The following is a 19687-nucleotide window of genomic DNA, read 5'->3' as shown; positions in this document are numbered from 1 at the left end:
CCGTAATTATCGAATTTGTGGCTCCCCCCGCAATAAGAGCACCCCGTGTAATAAGCCCCCCGACCCTGTTTGAAAAATAAGGCCACCCCCCGAAATTACGCCCCAGGGGGCCGTTAAAAAATGCCAAGCGCTGCAAAATGATAGGTGTACCGCAAATGTTTTTTAAGAACTGTTGTGATTGTGAGCAAACATTAAACGAACATCAACATAATGCGGTATTCGTTGGCAAAAAGGTGTATGGGGATCTAAGTATATGCTCGAAAATGTTGATGGGAAGGTTGCGCTTTTGCGTATACCGGTAACTACTGCGCTCAATTTCACTAGAACTGGATGCGCAGTTGTTTGAAATATAATGCCCCCTCCCAAAAAATACCGTTCGAAAAATAATGCCACCCCCCGAAATAAGCCCCTCCGCCATAGCGTTCGAACTATTTGTACCCCAGGGCCACAAATTCGATAATTACGGTATTCGAACAGTTAGTCTTTTAGAAGGGCCCGCGCTCAAGCTCTGACTCTGACTCTGACCACTCAAACTCTGACTCTGACCACTCAAACTCTGACCACTCTGACTCTGACCACTCTGACTCTGACCACCCAAAGTCTGACTCTGACCACTCAAACTCTGACTCTGACCAATGAAACTCTGACTCTGACCAATGAAACTCTGACTCTGAGGCTCTGACTAGCATACAATCGGCTTCGACAAACAAACTCTGGCTTTCAGTGTCTAATTGTAACTTCATTTGTGAGCGCTGAAAGTTGTAACTCTGGCTACGGCACATGCCCGGAAAATACAGCGACGAAGTGAATAAACAGTGTAGACCGTAATTACAACCTTGCAGTAATAGGTTTCCTAAAAGCAGCTGTTCGCACATCAAGAAAATGGGGAGACTTGGGGGTGTTACTTACTGAACTCTGAAGTAAAGTTTAGCTCGAAATATCCAGCATCTTGATTCTTGTATGGCATTCCAAATCCGACAGCCTCATCGATTTGGAAATCTGGAATTGGAAAACATCGATTGTCAATTTTGAAAACATCGATTACGATTTGCCAACACGGGTGCTGGACTTCGAATTTTTCTCAACTTTTGATTTTCCAATTCCACATTCCATTACACTACCTGTAATGGATTTTTCCATATAAATGACTGGACTTGGCCTTAATCTGGTGTGCACGCCATAGTGAAGTCTGGATGTTGCGTTGGCGTTGCAGTTTTATACAGTATTGTACAATTTGACAATTACGATGAAAAGTTGTTTTTCCTTATTGTTTTAGTCTGTTTAAATGGATTTATTCAGATTTGCGGATATATATATTTCAGAGAAATCTGCAGCTGTTAGTATGGCAGTTTTCGATCCCTTTGAAGTGTCATCCTGTGCTATCTCGTGTCTCCTGGCTATATCGTCCCGTTTTGTAGGATCTATCGAGTTCTCAATCTCCACTATGTTGTTTCCATGGATCTCCAGGACGTTTCTGGAGATTCAGAGTCTATGAAAACTCCGTCGCCATCAGTCGTTCTTCTGTGCATTCCACCGGATAAAGACAAGCCCATGGAAAAGATCCGCATTATACAGCTGTTCGGCGTCAAGGACTGCGAGTTCTGCTGGTAGAAAACGGTGATTATATGGCCGTCAACGTGGAGCGTTTATAACCATATCAAGGAAAGAGCGAAACAAGTTTGACTACGGTGGAATATTTCATCAACCTGGAGATTTTCGCCCTAATTAAACGAACGGGAGCCCCGTAGAATCCACTAAAATACGAGGTGAGCACAGTAGAGTGGGACAGGTTTGACTAGACATAAACTTACACGTTGCGAGATTTTTCGGTACTAAAATAAGAATGGACTACCAGTTTTCGTAGCAGGTTGCAGGTTGTTAGAGAAACAGATTGATTGAGCTTATTTTACAAGATCAGTTTTCTTTTGTAACCACGTTGCTGATCTTTTTGCCTCTACAGAGTATCTTCCTTTGATTAGTAAAAATTTAAAAGTTAATTCATTTTAGTAATATGCGGCGATTTATCAGAAAAACTTCTAATGAATTTTATTGGCGTTTGCAGATTCCATCGTAGATTTTTCCCGGGAGCCAAATGGCAACAAATTAGTAGTGCTGACTGTTGCTGGTTCAGTAAATTGACTAATTTCCATAGTTGACGACAAGGCATCATTTTGTAATTAGTCAGTAAACGTCGTTGTCCATGGAAAAGTTGCAGGTCTTTTGCAACTTTCAGATCTTTGATTACAATTATCTGCTTGTAGCATTTATATAATAAGCAGATGTTTGAGACAATTCAAGAGAGTTACATAAAGACTCGAAGTGCATTTTATTTCTTGCCATTACTTTATAAATTTATTCTGCGATGTAATTTAGTATTATTTATTTAGTAGATTAGTATTTGTTTATTTTGCCGCATTTTTTACAGTTTTATGGTGCTAATTATGTTTGAATACGTTATAGAAAATTAGCGCTGCGGCACAAAGGTCGAGAAAGTTTCCTGGTCGCCAGTGGGTCAGTTCGTCGTTCACACGGCTTCCAGGTAAAGCACAGTAGTATTCCTGACAGTGTGTTGATTGACACTGTCTGTATGTTATGCAGCGGAAGCGTTGGGTGTTTAATTTTTTGTGGATACCGCCGATTTGTCAGTGTTGGGAGATGTTTAACACTTTCTGCTCTTTGATGTCCAGTGGGATCCCACAGGACGCCACCTCACAGCAGTTACGTCCTCTTCGAATGCCGGAAACAAGGTATAATTGTTGTTTAATAATTGAGTACCACCAGTGATTTTTTGTTTCTTCGTTGGGTTTTATCAAAAAAATATCGAACCTTATTGAGCGGTAACTGGTTGTTGTAATTCATTATCATACTTTCTGTGTTTCAAGACAGTGCAGTTGTTTGCGTCCTCTCCAGATTGATACCGTTATCGTTTGCTGATGTTCTTTAAGTTGTTGGTTTTCGCCATCCAAAATTATTGTGAATTTGCAGAAAGAGAATGGATTTACACTGAATTCCTTTCAAGGCCGCTATATCCGTAATGAGAAAGTGGATGGATTGAGTATGCTGGGCTGGCGACCGAGACCCGCCCCTTCGATTTTCCCGGCAGAGAAGCTTAAGGACATAAAAAAATTTTCAAAAAAATTTTTGAAGAAATACGCATTGGAATTTGAAATTAAGGATCGATAGCTGGCGTCGAAGGCGTCGAAGGTGGGTTGATGTGACTGCAGCAAAGGAAAGCCCAAAAACCGTGACTATGTTGATTTAGGAAGTGTCGGAGCGACGAAAACGCCTGATGACAGAGTTTATGGATTTTTTGACGACAAAACAGCGCAACTTCGAGCAAGGACGACACAAACCAGTGGCACGAAAACAAGGTGCGTATTTTGGTGTCCACAACAGGAAGACAGTTTAGGAATAGTAAAAACATCTAGTGGAAGAAGGGTAGAATTGAAGTTGAAAACATTGCTGATCCATTTAACGTAAAAAACCATTTGACAGGTAAATTTTCGAAATTGACTGACCTTTTAATGCTGGTATGTAGGCTACAAACTAGGCGACAGGGTGTTTTGTGTGCTTGCGCGGAAGCGGCTACGGGCCGAGGCACACCGGTCGTCATTTGCCAGTTGGCGCGTTCTCCGACATGGACACGTCACCGCTAGCGGACAAACAATTTCCATTATCGAGTTTTGTGGAGGAGGTCGGTGGTGTGGCACCCACGCCAGAGCTGGTTCCCTCCAAGTTGGAAGAAGATGAGAATGGAGAGGAGTTTATACGTGTGATTACGGTGGATGTGGAGTACGATATTCCTAATATTGCCGAGTCGCTGTGACTGGGTCAGTGCGATTGAGTCATTACTCTCTTTTCTGCGATAGACAAGTGTTTTTTGTTTATTTCGGATCTTTATTTATTGTTGTTAGTGTTTTGTCATGCGGTTACGAAGTTATCTTTTCTGTAATCAAGATTTGTCGACGAAGATAATTTTCCGGAAATTTTTAAATTAAGTTTATTTCATAGAATTTTGGATGCAGCCGCAGTTCGTACTACCTAGTAAAGACTTCAGAGTAATATATGAAATATTTGCACTGAAACAGATGCGCAAGTAAGGAAGAGGTGATGGCATTTTTGGTTGACTACTTGACTACCGAAACATGCGAATTGCTGAGTAAAGAGTGAATTAAAACGTAATAGCCGTTAACTTGGTTGGAAAGCAACTGGCACTAATGCAAAACAACTACAAAACAGAGTTTCCTACTTCTACACATTATTACACACAAGTCCTGTATTGTAACTTGTATGTTTGCTTGTAATTAACATTTGGGTTTCACAAGGTAGATTATGCATTGCAAAAAAGTATCGTCATTCGGTCTTACCAAAAAAACTGATGCCGTTGCGTTGGATCAAAAGGTGCCGAGTTTCTTCCTCGCCGCGCCGGTCGCCATTGACGGTTTCGCCATTGTTAAAACGTTAATGGCGCGCTTCTTAGTGAATCCACTTCCGATTGGCCTGTTACATAACAGGCGTGCTGAGCTGGTACGTCTTTGCCACGCTTGTTCTAACTGCCGATGAGACCAGAGTGCACTGGACGTCTGGACGGTTAGTTTAAATTTCAGTCACAGGCAATTTCTTTTAAAATTTGTTAGAATTGACGCATGTTTCTGAAGTTCGTTAGCGGAGAAATTAAACCAGCCGTTTTTGCGATAAACTGAATTTTTTCATAGAAACATAATGGCGAGTCTATTGCAGTACGAGTATAAGTGTGATTTCTCTGACTGCCATTGCATTATCCGATCTCCTACAGAATTAAATTTTTCATGGGCGTTAGGCAATGCGAATTGTTCTGGACGTAACGGTTGCGGTCATTACTTGGCAATACATCATTTAAGGAACTGGGAAGATCATTTGCGGCATCATGTTAACAGCCAGTCTGGACGCAACATAAATGAAGCAGACCAATGTGTGAATGGAATTCCGGCGATTGTCACATCTCCGCAAAGCATCGATCAGTTGGCAGAAAACAGGTAAAATATTAAAATATGATAATTATCAAATATTAAAATTTACTTGCAGTAGTGGTTAAAAGTAGTTTGTAAAGCCTGCCAGTGGGCAAAAGAGTTGCGGCTCAGATCAAAGCTTTGTGGCATGATATTTACCGGTGAAAGTACAGCAGTGGTTACTCGCATTTTTGTCGTCTCGTTTAAAGTCATTATGGATAATTTTTTAATTCATTATGGTATAAAATTTTGCACTGTGTATTCTTTGAGTTTTCGCTTTGTAGTCCGTTTGCGACAGGAGATGGCAGTGAGTCTGGATTTCGTGCCTCGAGCAATACCCATGGACAGCCATCTACGCATACTCCACATAGTGAGCCGATGAATTACCGCGCCGGGGTCGGTGCTGGGTCAGGAAATCGGTTTCCCGGTGGAAGCGGAGGTGTTGGACATGGGGGCCGGTTTCCCGGCGGAAGCGAACGTGTTGGACGTGGGGTCCGGTTTCCCGGCGGAAGCAGATGTGTTGGACTGGGTGGGTCACCGTCGTTTCCATTTAGTGGGTCAGCTGGGCGATGGGCTGCGACGACCGGTGGACGAGGTACTGCGAAGCGCCCGAACTTAGCCATTCATCGGTCACCAGCATTCAATGCACAAGCGCCACCAGATCCAATTAAAGAGCCCCAGCTTGAGATTACATACAATTTCCGCGTGTATTTGTTTCGAAAGAGGAACAAAAATGTGGTCCCGCCTCCAAAATCAAAAAAGTACGTTTTTCCGTAGTTTTGCATTAACATGATTTCGCCACATTTTATCAGTTATTGTCAGCTTAACTTTAGTGCTTAGCTTAGTAAGTAAAAAACGATCAAGCAGTTGAAATTTTGCAGCGAACATCAGCTTGAACTGGAGCTGATGGACCATATGGGACTTATTCGGTTAATTGAATTTGATAAGCTTACGCAAGATCACATCATCCAGAGCATTTCTCAGCTTTTTGTGGATCGTCTGCAAGGTCGGCCTTGGACACTTCTGTCGCGCACTGGAAAGGGGAAAAAGAAAGGATACTGGCTGTACGCGGCAAATGTTGTTGATCACCGGGCTTGGGAAAAGCAAGAAATGTATTTATTTAGTTTTCCGGGAAGAACGTCGGGCCCCAATGCGATAATGTTAATTTTCTTATTTTCAGGATTTCTGAAACGGAGGTTGGCGACGTTTATCGTCACATTTTCATTGCAATGAATGACGGCTGAGGTATAGATTTTAATTTTTTTCAAACGTAGCAAAGATAATTCACTGAAAAAGGAAATTAAATTCATTATCCTTTAATGTTTAATTTTGAATTTGTTGCTTCCGGTTTTAGGCTCGAGGGATGACCGTTGAGGAATTACCACTGGAAAATATCGAAGGTATCGAGGACGTACAATCAGCTAAATTTGAGCAGCTTGATAAAATCATGCAGTTAATAAGGCCACACTGTAGAAGCTGCACTGCACAGACACATTATTTCTGGATTTTCAGAAGCGGTCAAGCGAGAAAACAACCGCCGAGATGACCAGCAGGCCAGTACATCCGGCCTTCGCTCAACTGCCCGCGTAGATGATGAAGGAGGCTTTTCCAGCTTTGGTGGCCGTGGATCCCGCGGCTTTACAGTTGGCAAGCGACGTAGCACTGTTTTTGACCTGGACACTCCACCATCATCACCGGAGCGAGATCACCGCCCAGTTCGCTTTGCGGGTGTTCGGATCCCAGCGAAAGGCCCGCAAAACCGATCAGAGATTGTAACACTGCATTTCTCAGACGACAGTGATGTTGAATCCCTTGAAACGCCGTCCGTAAAAGAAATTCTGCCTCTATTATCCACTAAAGACGATGCGGAAAGTTCAGATCCCACGTTAAAGAAAAGATTTACAGTACGAGATCTTCCGGAACCTGAAAATCAATACTTGACGGTTAAGGATATGCGTGATCAATTATCCGTTAAAATGACACACGAGTATCCGATGGTCAAGTCACAGTTCGTATACGGGTGGCTTCAGGAGAAAAATGTTGAAAATTTCAGCAATTTCTACTGTGCGCATGGTGATGACCTTGCCAATGCAGGACGGTTTCAAGTCCGAATGGATGGGTAAGCTGGAATTTTTAAATCCGCACGGCATTTTTGTTAAAGATTAAAAATCGAATTTTGTAATGTGTATCTGCTCATGAACCTACAATAAATAATATTTTTCCATTGCGGTTTTTGATTTTCAGTGCGGTCGATGCTGATGGCCCTTACAAAGAATTCGGTTCTCGCTATTGGCAAGATGCTCGTTATTATAAATTCCCGGATATTAACGAGCCCCTTTTTGTGGAAATAAATTTGGTGGTGCTGTACACGGCGGTTCCCATTGTAACCGAAGAAGGGCGCGCTGTCTTAAGGGCTTCCGGTTTTATGTTGCGCGAAGCAGTGATGCGTGGTGCGTCGTATCCCGACTGGCTATCCAGCAGCGTTCTGCGAAGCATGCTAGGTTTACCCCTTGAACTGAATGAGGTGTTCCATTTTGATAAGGGCGTGGGAGATATGATCGAGCGTATTTTATCGGGGTCTGGAGAATTAACCATGCATCAAGAGCCGATGCTGAAACAATGGGCGGAAAATAATCCAACTTTCCCGGTAATAATAGTGAATTTTTGGGTGGTGCAACTGAATATAATCGTAGATTATTTTACAGTGTAGGGAGCTGATGAAAAGCAGCCGGGAAACATTCTGTCAGTACATTGCTGAGTACGAACTGGTAGGCAAGCGAGCTGAAAATCTCCGCTACGTGTACGAAGGTTTCTTAGCCGGTGGTTTTATTAAGGTGAGAAATAATAAATAATAAAAAAATAAAAAATAATAATAGAAAATGGGAAATAATTTTTATTCATTTTCGAATAAGCGTTTCCTTATTGTCGCATTTTTCAGGAATTAAAAGCACTACTGCCAAATTGGAAGATAATGGAAGATGCGCTGTACAATTCAGTATTGATGGGAAACGACTTGTTGGAGCAATTTATCGCTGTGGATTACGATGAAGCTTCGGCCGATGAGGTCGTGCTCGCCGCCTGGCTAGACGATATCATCAAAGATGACCTCTCCTGCTCCGACCGTCGAAAGTTACTCCGATTTATCACAGGCTCGCATTCAATGCCGGCATCTCCAAAGATTCAGATTCTTTTTAGCAACGATGGACGTTTTTTGCGACGACCGACGGCCGGAACGTGTAATAACACCCTGCTTCTTCCCTTGGCCTGTCCGAGCAAAGAGAAATTGCTGGAATTGATTCGGGAGTGTCTGGATACGATGGATCACCCCCTACAAGGAAGTTTCCAACTTGGCTGAAATTGAGTTAAGTGGACTGCGTTAAACAGTAGTAGTTGCATAGCGGTTGTATATGCGTGATAGAAACCAAAACGATTCGCTGATTAGTAGAACGGTTTTCCAGATCAAATGAACAACGTGTAAGGGAATTTAAATTTTTATTTATGACTATTTGGATTTCCAGCACCCGTAATTCAACAATAAGTCACATAACCTAATTTACGAAAATGCTATGCGTCCGGAAACATTCCGGACGCATAGTTAAATTGCTAAGCGCCCGAAAATCATGTTAGCGTGGTGAGATGGGTGTTTATTTGTGATTCAAACCCATAACAATAATTTGTCTACCCATAACAATAAAAATGACCTTCGATTTAAAATAAAACAATTAAAGTAGTGTTATCGTAAATCGCTGCTGTTTTCAGGGCTTGTTATGCGGTAACGGTAACTGGACGGCCGTGTGGAGGAAGAAGCTGCAGATTACTTTTTATACCTTTTTTAACCTGATTTGAGTGGAATAATCAATTGAACTTGGATTTAGTCCAGCTCGGATTTGGATAGCAAGTAGGATGGTGGTGTGTAAACATGCCGGCATCGGCAGCACCTATTTTGTTGCTTTGGTTTGTGTGTATATTTTTTTAGCACCCCTGTTTTGTTTCGATTTTTTGCACTTTCGCTTACTGGGCGAAAAGTTGACACATTTGGTTTACTGCTGCTTTTTTGGAGGTAATTTGCTGCGGATTTGAGTGTGGGGCTTTTTCTGGAATATTGATACTTCTTACCTTTTCCTTTTTGGAAAAATTGTGGCACCATGTGAATGTGCGGACGAACTGATGAAATTGTTTTTGGTTTTTTGGACTGTTTAACTTTAAACTAAGTTTACCGCTATTTAGTAACAATAAAATTATCGCAGCAAATGTCTTATGCGGTATTTTGTTACAAATCAGTTTTCCCAACATTATGGACTGCCAGGACTGGTCTGGGTTTTTCGTATGAAAACGAAAACAATGTTGAGTTCGCCTGAAGAGAACACCAGTTATATTTTTTGTGGTTAATTTTATTTTCGTTAACTTTCAATAACTTTCCAGAGCTGCATCATAATTATCAGAAATTCAAAGCCGACAGAAAAAGCCCAAAACCGAAAGTTCAAGCAAATCAGCACCGTATCTGCAATAAATGACTACAACCCCGTCAAAAATAAAACAACCCAAAGGAAATTTGCAGAAAGGAATTAGAAAATGCAGACCCAATCAAAGTCTAATATTCGTTAACTAAAACCAGCGAACTATTCGTTAACTAAAACAAGCCGTGGCTGGTCCCGCTAATGTGACTGGCGCTGCTCTTGCGGATTACAGGGAAAACTGGGTGCGTCCAGGGCGATGAGATTCGTCTCACCCGCATCCACATCCAGCCATAGCTGCGCCTCCTAAACAGTGTGTTGGTCATCGGTGCGATGCCGGTTAAAACCGAATATGCGTGGCCGTTGCTATAGCATGCGGCAGAAATTATAACCGAAAACTAATAGGCAAATAGTCACTAATAAAAACAAAATCATAATCCATAATCTTGTTCACATTTTCTCCTCAACGACAACCTGAACAAAATATATTTTGATAATATATCAATTTGTTGAATTTGTTACGGTGACGCAGTTTGCAAATTGTGGCAAACAACGAAATTAGAGACATCGAAACTTGCCTGGAATTTGATGGGATGCTACCATGACATACACACTTCTACTTACTACCACCAAAAATTCAGAAATAAAAATCTCACATCAACCTATTGGAATGTCCTTTAGCCTTCTGGAAAGATCTGGATTTCGGAGGAATAGGGTCGCTTGTAGTCTTACTTCGTACGTCCAGCGACACATGATGGGAGGGGAACTGGGAAGCAGTTGAGTCAGGCACCGGCGCAATATACGCCAAATCACGAGAAAACCGCACAGGGTACTGTAATCCGTTGCCTTTGCTGTAATAGAAGTACGCAATATTATTAATACGGATAATTCGCATTTTATTCAAGCCTTTGAAGTTACAAAAGAGCACATCCGGTCACTCTTCACCTTAAAAACGTTACGGATATATTAACCAACATTACCAGGAGTACCATCTCATACTTATCCGAATCAGAACATTTTAAATTGGCCAACACATTTAGAAAAAACTTCGACTGAAAATTACTGTACCTCGCCGGTATTTTTTAAACTACAGTATTCACATGCGGGCTACTGCCGAAAGCCACTTAACCTCAATTTTCCTGCTCCGAGACGAATTCGTGGAACAGAATTTATAAACATACGAGTACCTTGCAACCACCGGGAGGAACCAAAACAGCCAGTTATCGCCAAAGATCTGTGTGAAATTGCTGTAGTGACCCAAATGACAGCCGTTCTTATCGATACCTCGCCCGAATATAGGCGATCGATAACTTTCTACGGAAAACTGCAAGGCATTTTAGGCAGGGCCTAGAGTAAGCGTTCGAATCAACAGACATGGGTGCAATACAGTACATTAAATACAATTTAGCAGTAAAGCGAAGACTCACCAGGGGATGCAACAAATAAAAAAGTCAGTGAAATATTGAACTTGTTATACAACAAAAGAGTAAAAATTAATTACCAGTGATGATCAATTTTTAATCGTATAATACACCTGTAATTGAAAGGCATAAGGATGAAGTTGACACCAGAACGTGGACATTTGGTTGTTTTTACCTCTCACAAACTGAGCACTGGTGCGAACGATCAGGTTTGATGAGAAAGCACTTCTTGCAGTATGTAACATCTGGAAATAAGACGGCACTACAACGATGCTATATAAACGGCGCCATATTAACGTTGGTGGGAACGACAAAACAGTCGGCAGAGCTGACCTTGATTATAGCCTCTGGTGTGCACTGGAAGATTAGTCGCATAGGAATTTTCTATTCGTAAAATTTGTAATTCGACATCTACGTCGGATGCCATACGGCACGGTATAATTAATGGGCTGTATGACGAAAAATATACAAGTATACTAGTAATTTACTATGCCTTCTGATAATAAAAAGGGAAATCATCAGAACCTAATCCTATGTAGGGTATTAATTAACTATTGATTACCGGAAAATGCACAAGTATGTGCTATAACAAACCCAACATGCCCCAAAGTTCATCCTTGAACGAAACATTTCCCCGGTCATTTACATTTACGGTATTCCCGGTTTCCTCACGGCCCGAAATTCTTGAACAGCGACACAAAACTCCAGAACAGTAGTCCGGTTCGTAAGGTGGCAATGGCAGCGACTTGTTTATATAACGCACACATCTCGACCGTAAATACTCGACCCCAAAAGTATTATTATACGATATTTATTTCAATTAAACACCAGATACCACGAAAGCCGCGAAGAAAGCTACTACGATGTCCAATTTCTAGATAACAATCGATCATCATCAAGTTAGAATAATCATAATTTATAATATCAGAACAACACTGTTTAAACGCAGACATTCACGACTCAGATGACGATTATCAAATCGAAAATGAATAAATAATTAACCAAATCTGTTAAATAACAACTGTTCCTTCGCACCAATCATGTCAACAACAGATAATACTTATTACAGCTTTATTAAAGTTCCTCCGTAGCCTAAACGCGCGGCATCACTCCCGTAGCGAACAACGTCACCTTGCTGCCTATCTTCTTCTTCTTTGATCCTTTACCTCCCATGCCTTCCGCCTTACTACTGCTCATCTCCAGCTGGCTAAAAGCAGCATCCAGTCCAGCGGAGAAGGATGCGTGGAAATCCGGCGCTGCTCCTTGCTGGTTTTCCTCATCGGAAGATGTTTGCTTCGGGACATGTTTGCTCGTAGACTGAATTCCTTCGTTTCCGGTGGACGACTGACGCTGAACTTTCCCTTCGCGCAGCATCTAAATTATAGAAAATTGAAATTAAAATCTTTTCCAACTCAAATGAATGCTGACAGCACCTGTGCAAAAGATTTCGGCGCTGAAGTACTAGGGGTCAATGTGGCGGCTTTAGGTGAAGAAGGCAGCAGCGTTTCGCTACCAACTGCTGGAAATGCTTCTTCCGAGGCCAAATTCAAATCCTCCATCGTCGGGCTAGGACTGACGGCCGGAAACAGCTCCGACTGCAGACTAAAGGATACCCATCCGCGAATATCTTTTCGAAACGCATTCTCGGCATCACGCTGGCGCATCATTTCGTCTTTGAAAAGCCGAATACGGAATAAATTAGAGAGCTTGTGATCGTAGTATCGCTCACTCTTACTGCATTCTGATGTTGCGAACATGATGGCGTTAGTCGATTTCCGACGCGAAACTATCCAGCACCTCCACGGACACCATCGGCGGCTGCAAGTCTAGTTCCACCACGCTAAACACACACGTCAGCGGCAAGTGCGATAAATACCGATATCTATGAAAACCATAATGGGTTATCTAAAGAATGCACAGATGAAAAAACTAGACATGAAATTCAAATTACCGTTTTCGTATTTCCTCGTTAATACTCCATGTATCAACATCCACCACCTTCCCAGGGATCTCCAATGGCGCTTCTCGGACATGCCCATACTGCGCCGTCAGCATTCTCACGTTAATCGGATGCAGATAAATATGCTGTCCATCTGCTGCCTGATAAAAATAATGCACTCCAGAAGGGATTTCACCAGAGCCCACGAGCCAGCCAGCCACCCACGAAACAGATTTCCGGGGTGCCGTCGCGGATTTCCGGAAAACATTGAGAGGAGTCATGGTGAGCAGTGAAGAAGCGGATGGAATCACCTTCGCTCTGCAGGGCCACAGCACCGTCCGCCACGAGACGCTCCGAACTGCCGATGGGCCATATTGGGATGCACGAACACCACGTTAAGACACCCTTGACTCCAATATTGACAATGAGTAAAACTCAGACACAAAAGCACCATCGGGAAATCTCTGCGAGTTTTCCGTTTCCAGCTGCAAAAAAACGAGAAATAAATTTAAAAGATACTGAAATAAATTTTCAAAAAAGCACGCGTGTCAGTACCGAATTTCAAAAATTATTGTTTCGAAAATTCGTACCATCAACCAAAATGAAACCGCACTAAATCTTTTGCAGTCTGAAATGTGTCAATTCCGTACATCCCATCATCGGCCATAACGTCTATACTATCCAAAATCAGCTGCGCCTCATTCGGAAAACTGCTGATGATGTCGAATACCGGTACTGAATCTCTTGAGTGCGAGGCATGATTTCTGATATACGCTGGAAAATTTTCCGCAACATCAACATCTGCTTCAGGCAAAACATTGTCTGCTGATAGAACCTGATCCAGTGAAAATCCGTGCAGTCCCTTCTCGCGACATCCTAATATAAATAGCTGCCTAGGCGTCTTTTCGTGCTCGGTTCGCATTTTATGGTTATTGAAAAATTCGATAAACTGGCCAAGTTTTTCTTGAATTCTTTGCTGGTACACAAGATGCAGTATCATCATGTCGCGCGCAAAGGAAACATCCAGAATGCCTGTATTCTCCATGTGTATGAAAACCGACCGGAAAAGTTTTATAACCACACGTCCCAAATCTCTCCAGAGTCTCTCGATTCTTTGATTATGGACGGACGGACCCATAATAATACTGCCTCGATCAGGCCCCATGTAATGCTCCATCCATCTTGCAACTCCAAAATTTTCACCTGCGTATCAATAATACTTTAATTAGAATCATAAGAGTTAAAGCAGTTAATGTAACAAAAGATTTTATATTAGTTATGCCTGAATTACTTTTTAATCTATCTATCTATATAAAATAATAAGAAGGTGCACAAAGTTTGTGTATGTCAGGGTCTAAGTCATTGACACGTCCAACCAAACTTGAATGTCTATGTACCGTTCGATAGTCTGCCGACTTTACCGTACTATGGCGAAAACGTACGGCTTCAGCTAGCAACACATTATCCCGTTTCTAGTTAAGTTTCGTTTAATTAATAATTTGCGTTTAAATTTTTGAAGTTAAAAGGAACACGTTTAAACTTTAAAGTTTGTCCACTGTCCAGCTGCCATCTCTGGAGGTTTTTATAAAACGTACTGTAAAAAACTACACATAGTAATCTGACAACTATTCCCGTTATGAAATTTGTGCAGCGGCTGCAGTAGTTTCGCATTGTAAATTTGTGGAAAATTGGAAATGGCTACAAGCTAAATTTGAAAAAGCCGGGAAATTTTGTGTTTGTTATGTTCAGTTTTTGTAAGAGTGGAAACTTCTGCTAGCTACGTTGCGTTCGGGTTTTAAACCTCATGTTATCCAATTTGATTGTTTCGCCGCCAGGTGACGGCCGGGCGACACGACACGAGCGGAGCTCGCGGAACAACAAGTGAGACATTCTGCGTAGTTCTTCGTACTTCCGTGGAACAGCAAAACCAAACTTGCACAATCTAAACGCATACATTGTTTAAATTCGGGCTTTTGTACTTGCTGGTGAAAATGTCACCGGATCTACGCTACAGTATTTCACCGAGGCGCCACGGAATCACGAAGCACAAGTAGACCTGGAAAACTGAAAGCTAAAAAGTAAAGGTGACCACTCCGTTACAAACTTTTACTGCCTTCGTTTGGCTCACGACCGTTCTCACTACGGTCTCCCCGTGCACTAATTATTGCGTTATTGACTCACTTATTGCGTACTATTTACCCGGTAAAATACCTTTTCGGTTTTTTTTGCCGTCCCTCATGGTCCGACGTGGGAAAACACTTTGCAGTATATTTCCTGCATAATGATTTGGCTTTGTTTGAAAAGATGTACGCGTTATTATTGTAAACATACCTAAATCTCAGAAATTATTATTCTTATAGTTCGAGCAATAAATTCTTCTGAATTTCAGAAATTATTCATGTTCTTTGTCCAGAAATTCACTGCGCGCCTACATAATTGGTATTTTGTCCAACTGTTTAAAGTAGCGCATGTTCCGAACATTTACAAAACATATGCTATAGAAATATCTTGGAAATGAAAGGAATGTGCAGTACAGAAATATTCTGAAAACAAGCGAGTGTGGCGAAAGCGAAAGCAAATAAATATCAAGCGAAGGGAATTTTGACTTAGACCGTTGGACGAGTCAATAAAAGCAATGAATGGAGGGAGAAGCAGTACGAGTACAAGTACCGATAGTTTCCAAATAGTTTCCAAATTGTTTGTGTACAGATATACGAGTACGATTGAAAGGCAATAAAAAGTGGTGAACGGAGCGGTCAAATTTAATAATTTATTTTTAAATGCTCTAAATGATGCCACCGCGCCATTTAGAGCATCTGAATTGTTTTTGGTTGTTTGGCTGGCTGTTCATTAACACTGACTACTGATAAGCACGTATTTATTATGATCTTGGTATTATTAACGAAAATATGTATTGTACGAGTAGGTCTCCATAATATATTTAGTTCGTGCAGTTATCAGCCGCTAATCTCTACTACTCCGCTAATCTCTTTAATCTCTCTCTTATCTATCTCTACGCTAATCTCTACTACTCTCTGTACACCGCGCAGTTTGCGCGGGGTCCACTAGTTTAGAATAATGTATATAAACCCACCTCCGCAGTCGCTTCTCACTCGAGATGGGACTCCACACGCCCCCGCTCCGTTCAAAAAGGCTTCTAGTACTGTGCTAGCACGGTTATTCGTGGCAACCACAAGTGAAATGATCAGCCTGGAGAATCCGTCGATAATTCCATGAATAACAAATCCCCACCGCACCAGTTTGTGATTACCATCCATGTGCCACAACGCGTTCGGACCAGGGTTGGAGTATTTACGACGAGTGACCAAGTTGAAAAACCGATTAGCAACACCATAAGGGTCCAAGCGTCGCAGAGATGAAAGAATCCTAGCTCGCTGGACATATAATCCAGCACTCTTTAACTGACCACATATGAAACGATATCCAACATTCACAAACGAACTGAGTATTTCCTGCACGGCAATGTCCAAGTCATCGTCGGATATATCGCTGTACTACGATAAAAACCGCAAAAAACTTTTTTTTCGCGCTGATAAAATTTGGAATTTTATTGCACTCACAATAGCTTATTTTACTTGACCATGCTAATACAAATAAGACGCTACCGTTAAAGTTTTTGCTAGCATTAAAATTTACCTTGTGATTTAAATTGTATTCAACCAGCCTCCGCTCGATCGTACGTGTCGTAACTCCAAAGAACCCAGCAATTTCCCTAACTGTGAAGCCTTCGCATCGCATTTCACCGAGTTCGTTATCCGGAATACAAATTTTTCCGTATTTATTAGTGCCGCCTTTCATTTCATAGAAATAATCCGACCCATTTTCGTCTTCCCGCAGTAGCTGGTGCAAGCCCTCTGAACAGTTTCGCAAAACGTCGAACAACTGCTGAGCATCTCCCGTCACTTCGTTAGGTAAGTTTTCGCATATATCCCGTGTGTAACTGAAAAACAGCAAAATAAAAGTGGCAGAATCAAATTAGGTTAACTGCAATTTTATGGGATTTTTACAGCTTACCCAGTTAAATATTCAATTTGCGCCAGTGCTCCTTCAATGCCGTCTTGATCCCCATCTGCAGTATCCAAGAGCCTATTGGCCCGCCTGACGACAGAATCCGCAAACACAAAAAAAGCTTCCATTGTATCTGCACCAAACTGAAACCAATAGTAACAAGTACTTACATCAATACCACGAAATTTACAAAAATTATTTTGGGCTGTGACACAGTCGAACAATTCATTACGTAATTATTACAGTGCTGCTGTACAAAGTGTAACGGAAAAAACGTACCGTGTTCGGGGAACTTCGGATTTTGGGACGCAGTCGACCGTTATGGATCCCACTGTAAGTTACAGTGGCAGAAGTAATTTTAGACTTTCGTTCAACACATGGAACGGTAGCTTCGGGTTGCGGAAAGATACAGCTGTTACTCAACGGCAAGAACCCCAGAACGGGCCAGAAGACGTAAACATCGAGGACTCCACCATTCAACGGCCCGATCATAAGCACTTGAAGGACTTTAGCCCCTCAGCGGGTACAAGTACAAAATCAGAATAAAACAAAAAAGATGCTGCAACTCGAAGAAATAAACGGGTTTCGTTCTTCAAAAAAAAATCTAGTTTCTACTTCTACCAACGTCAACAACAACGCAAACTGCCAGATTTCCACATACAGTATGGCGAGCAAGTCAGGTTAAGGCCAATACCAGTAAGTTATATGGAAACGTCCATTACAGTGCGTGTAATGGAATGTGGAATTGGAAAATCAAAAGCTGAAAAAAAATTCCAAGTCCAGCATCCGGGTTGGCAAAATCGCAATCGATGTTTTTGAAATCGAGAAACGATGTTTTCCAATTCCAGATTTCCAAATCGATGAGGCTGTCGGATTTGGAATTCCATATTCTTGACGGATCACAAGCCAACGTATAGAACGATTACTGTCATAACGTAGGAAACCTGACAGTCAGTTTACATTAGATGTCTTGCCCGCTGATGTACTCTGTACGTACTACACTCACAATTGTCAGTGTGAAACAATCAGTCGTAAATAAATACCCTGCTGCATAAATGAATAGTCAGGTAAGCGGAAGGGTATTCCGCACCCGAAATGGTAATTTTGAGAATACTCCTCTTCGTGCACCAGCGCAAAACAAATTTGAACGAACACTAACAAAATCAAAGCGCCGGTAGACTGAATGAAACAAAAAAGGCGCAGCGCGGTGCCAGATCAAAGCACCCGGTGCCGCATCATGAGCGTACCGCTCAACAAGGCAGCTGTCAGGACCATCAAACACTACAAATCAAGCACGCATTATTGTTAGTTCTTCCCGTTACCTTTCCGTTGTGCTTAATGATCTGTCTTCCGTAAATGGGATAAAATGTGTTCGTTTTATTTTCCTTATTGTACCTGATAATCACGTATTCGATGGAACAGTAGCACTGTGGTCTGCGACTCTGTGTTATCGTTATACGGGAAAAATCATCCATTCGGGAGAAATGTTCTCTTATACGGATTCCGTAAGCATTTTCACCCAATCGCTTTTGTGTAACATCCACTGAAGATTTCTGATGCAGGATGAGGACATGTTTGGAGAGAACCGTAGAAGTGACGAACTAAACGCACTAGACGACTTACTGCCAGCAACAAGCAGCAGTGGCAGGCAAGGTTTCATGCAGCCAAGCAGTAAATTTAAATTAAAATTGTTAAATATTATGGGTCATTTGTCCTAAAGCGACTGCACAAACGTAAACTGGTTTAGATATCACCACAAATTCAGAAAATATAGATTTGCAGTACCATCTAAGTTTCTTGTTATTGAAAATAATTGTGTTTTGACATAGTGTATATTACGGACTAATTAACGTGCTCGAAATTTTGGGATTTTCTGTATGCTTTAAAAATTGTTGAATTTTATTTTGTGTAATTGTTTTTAAAAAGACCTCTATTTTACTGGTTTTGAAATAAGCCGCCGCCACGGCTAGCAAGCAGTTCAATTCAAAACTCTAAACAACAAACAAATCAGCGACAAATTACCCGAAACGCGACAAAGATTTCATCACCGCCAAAATCATAACTTTCAATTTGAAATAATCATGTTCTGATTGAGGGGTGAGTTTTATTCAGCAGATTTAAACTGAGCAGCAGTAACGAAATTTGATACCGCCGAATAGAAATAATTTCAATTTATTAGTGTATCTACATGAGCATTATGGTCTGCAGGGCTGGAGGCGGAAGTTTGGAAGATAGCTTCAGTCTGACGGGGCATGAGTCGGATACGGTTGAAGCAGCTGCGGAAAGTTGTAGGCAAGTAAACATATTTTGTATTTATTAAATAATTTTTTTCCATTGATGAATTGTAAGACACAAAATCGCGTTCGCAGTAATGATCCGTAGATCCGTTTGATGTAAAATTATTCAGACTGACGTTCCACGTTTTCATCTTTTGCTAATGCATACGTATACATACGTACGTAGCCTCTTGTTGTCGATGGCATTTTTGCTTGATCACGTCGATTAGTCAGTATTTAAGTTTACAATTGCATCCTTTCTCAACGAGAGAAATACGAGATGGCCCATGGGCAACCGAAATATTATTCTTTGAATGGAATAAATGAAAACCGGAAGTCAAGTTATATTCCGTCGAGCAACTGAGAATTTAATATCATTCCGGTTGCAAGGTTTGGGAGCATATTACGACGAAGCAAGATAGATATTTGTACTACAGTTTGTTCCGTGTACTACAATTCACAACCTTAACTTTTTTAAATTTACGTATGCATTTGTACTTTTGTATTTTTTATTACAACGGAATGCCGCGTGCATGTTCTGGTGTGGAAGCATCAACACAGATTACTTGCTACATAGGTA

At 41.5% G+C, this 19687-nt stretch overlaps 2 protein-coding genes across 7 annotated transcripts; one reads left to right on the top strand and one right to left on the bottom strand.

Annotated features, from left to right (window-relative positions):
* Positions 1–969: 969 nt before the first annotated feature.
* On the top strand, positions 970–9229 carry LOC129602367 (uncharacterized). Its single transcript, XM_055501368.1, has 15 exons — positions 970–1766; positions 2063–2215; positions 2461–2539; positions 2599–2747; positions 2986–3204; positions 3263–3371; positions 3539–5015; positions 5273–5749; positions 5870–6100; positions 6169–6233; positions 6343–6388; positions 6501–7107; positions 7233–7635; positions 7694–7822; positions 7927–9229. The coding sequence occupies exons 10-15, from the start codon at positions 6222–6224 to the stop codon at positions 8341–8343; spliced, it is 1614 nt and encodes a 537-aa protein (XP_055357343.1). The 5' UTR covers positions 970–1766; positions 2063–2215; positions 2461–2539; positions 2599–2747; positions 2986–3204; positions 3263–3371; positions 3539–5015; positions 5273–5749; positions 5870–6100; positions 6169–6221; the 3' UTR covers positions 8344–9229.
* Positions 9230–9371: 142 nt separating this feature from the next.
* Positions 9372–17700, bottom strand: LOC129602365 (uncharacterized). Of its 6 annotated transcripts, none has more exons than XM_055501366.1 (12): positions 17111–17699; positions 16838–16974; positions 16460–16763; positions 15897–16317; positions 13393–14005; positions 12815–13287; positions 12599–12745; positions 12297–12535; positions 10870–12237; positions 10511–10789; positions 10175–10293; positions 9372–9748 (listed from the first exon to the last, which is right to left on the bottom strand). In XM_055501366.1, exons 1-5 carry the CDS (start codon positions 17321–17323, stop codon positions 13395–13397), a joined length of 1686 nt encoding a protein of 561 aa, XP_055357341.1. In that variant the 5' UTR covers positions 17324–17699; the 3' UTR covers positions 9372–9748; positions 10175–10293; positions 10511–10789; positions 10870–12237; positions 12297–12535; positions 12599–12745; positions 12815–13287; positions 13393–13394. The 6 variants fall into 6 exon arrangements, with proteins under 6 accessions (XP_055357341.1, XP_055357338.1, XP_055357342.1 ...); XM_055501363.1 differs by having other exon boundaries at positions 9372–10293; positions 10870–10976; positions 11039–12237; XM_055501367.1 differs by having other exon boundaries at positions 9372–10293; positions 16838–16964; positions 17111–17700.
* Between the last annotated feature and the right edge of the window lie 1987 nt (positions 17701–19687).

This window comes from Paramacrobiotus metropolitanus, unplaced genomic scaffold (assembly GCF_019649055.1).
Source record: "Paramacrobiotus metropolitanus isolate TYO unplaced genomic scaffold, Prichtersi_v1.0 Parri_scaffold0000421, whole genome shotgun sequence".
Taxonomy (NCBI): Eukaryota; Metazoa; Tardigrada; class Eutardigrada; order Parachela; family Macrobiotidae; genus Paramacrobiotus; species Paramacrobiotus metropolitanus.
The sequence above is the reverse complement of the archived record's forward strand: the minus strand, read 5'-3'. Positions and strand labels throughout refer to the sequence as shown.

Coding starts and splice junctions, on each gene's coding strand:
- LOC129602367 (XM_055501368.1), top strand. Junction 7,636..7,693: donor AAAATAATCCAACTTTCCCG/GTAATAATAGTG, acceptor ATTATTTTACAG/TGTAGGGAGCTGATGAAAAG. Junction 7,823..7,926: donor TAGCCGGTGGTTTTATTAAG/GTGAGAAATAAT, acceptor CGCATTTTTCAG/GAATTAAAAGCACTACTGCC.
- LOC129602365 (XM_055501362.1), bottom strand. CDS start 17,323: ATGATCGGGCCGTTGAATGGTGGAGTCCTCGATGTTTACGTCTTCTGG. Junction 16,764..16,837: donor CAAATTGAATATTTAACTGG/GTAAGCTGTAAA, acceptor GCTGTTTTTCAG/TTACACACGGGATATATGCG. Junction 14,006..15,896: donor AGTGAGAAGCGACTGCGGAG/GTGGGTTTATAT, acceptor ATTGATACGCAG/GTGAAAATTTTGGAGTTGCA.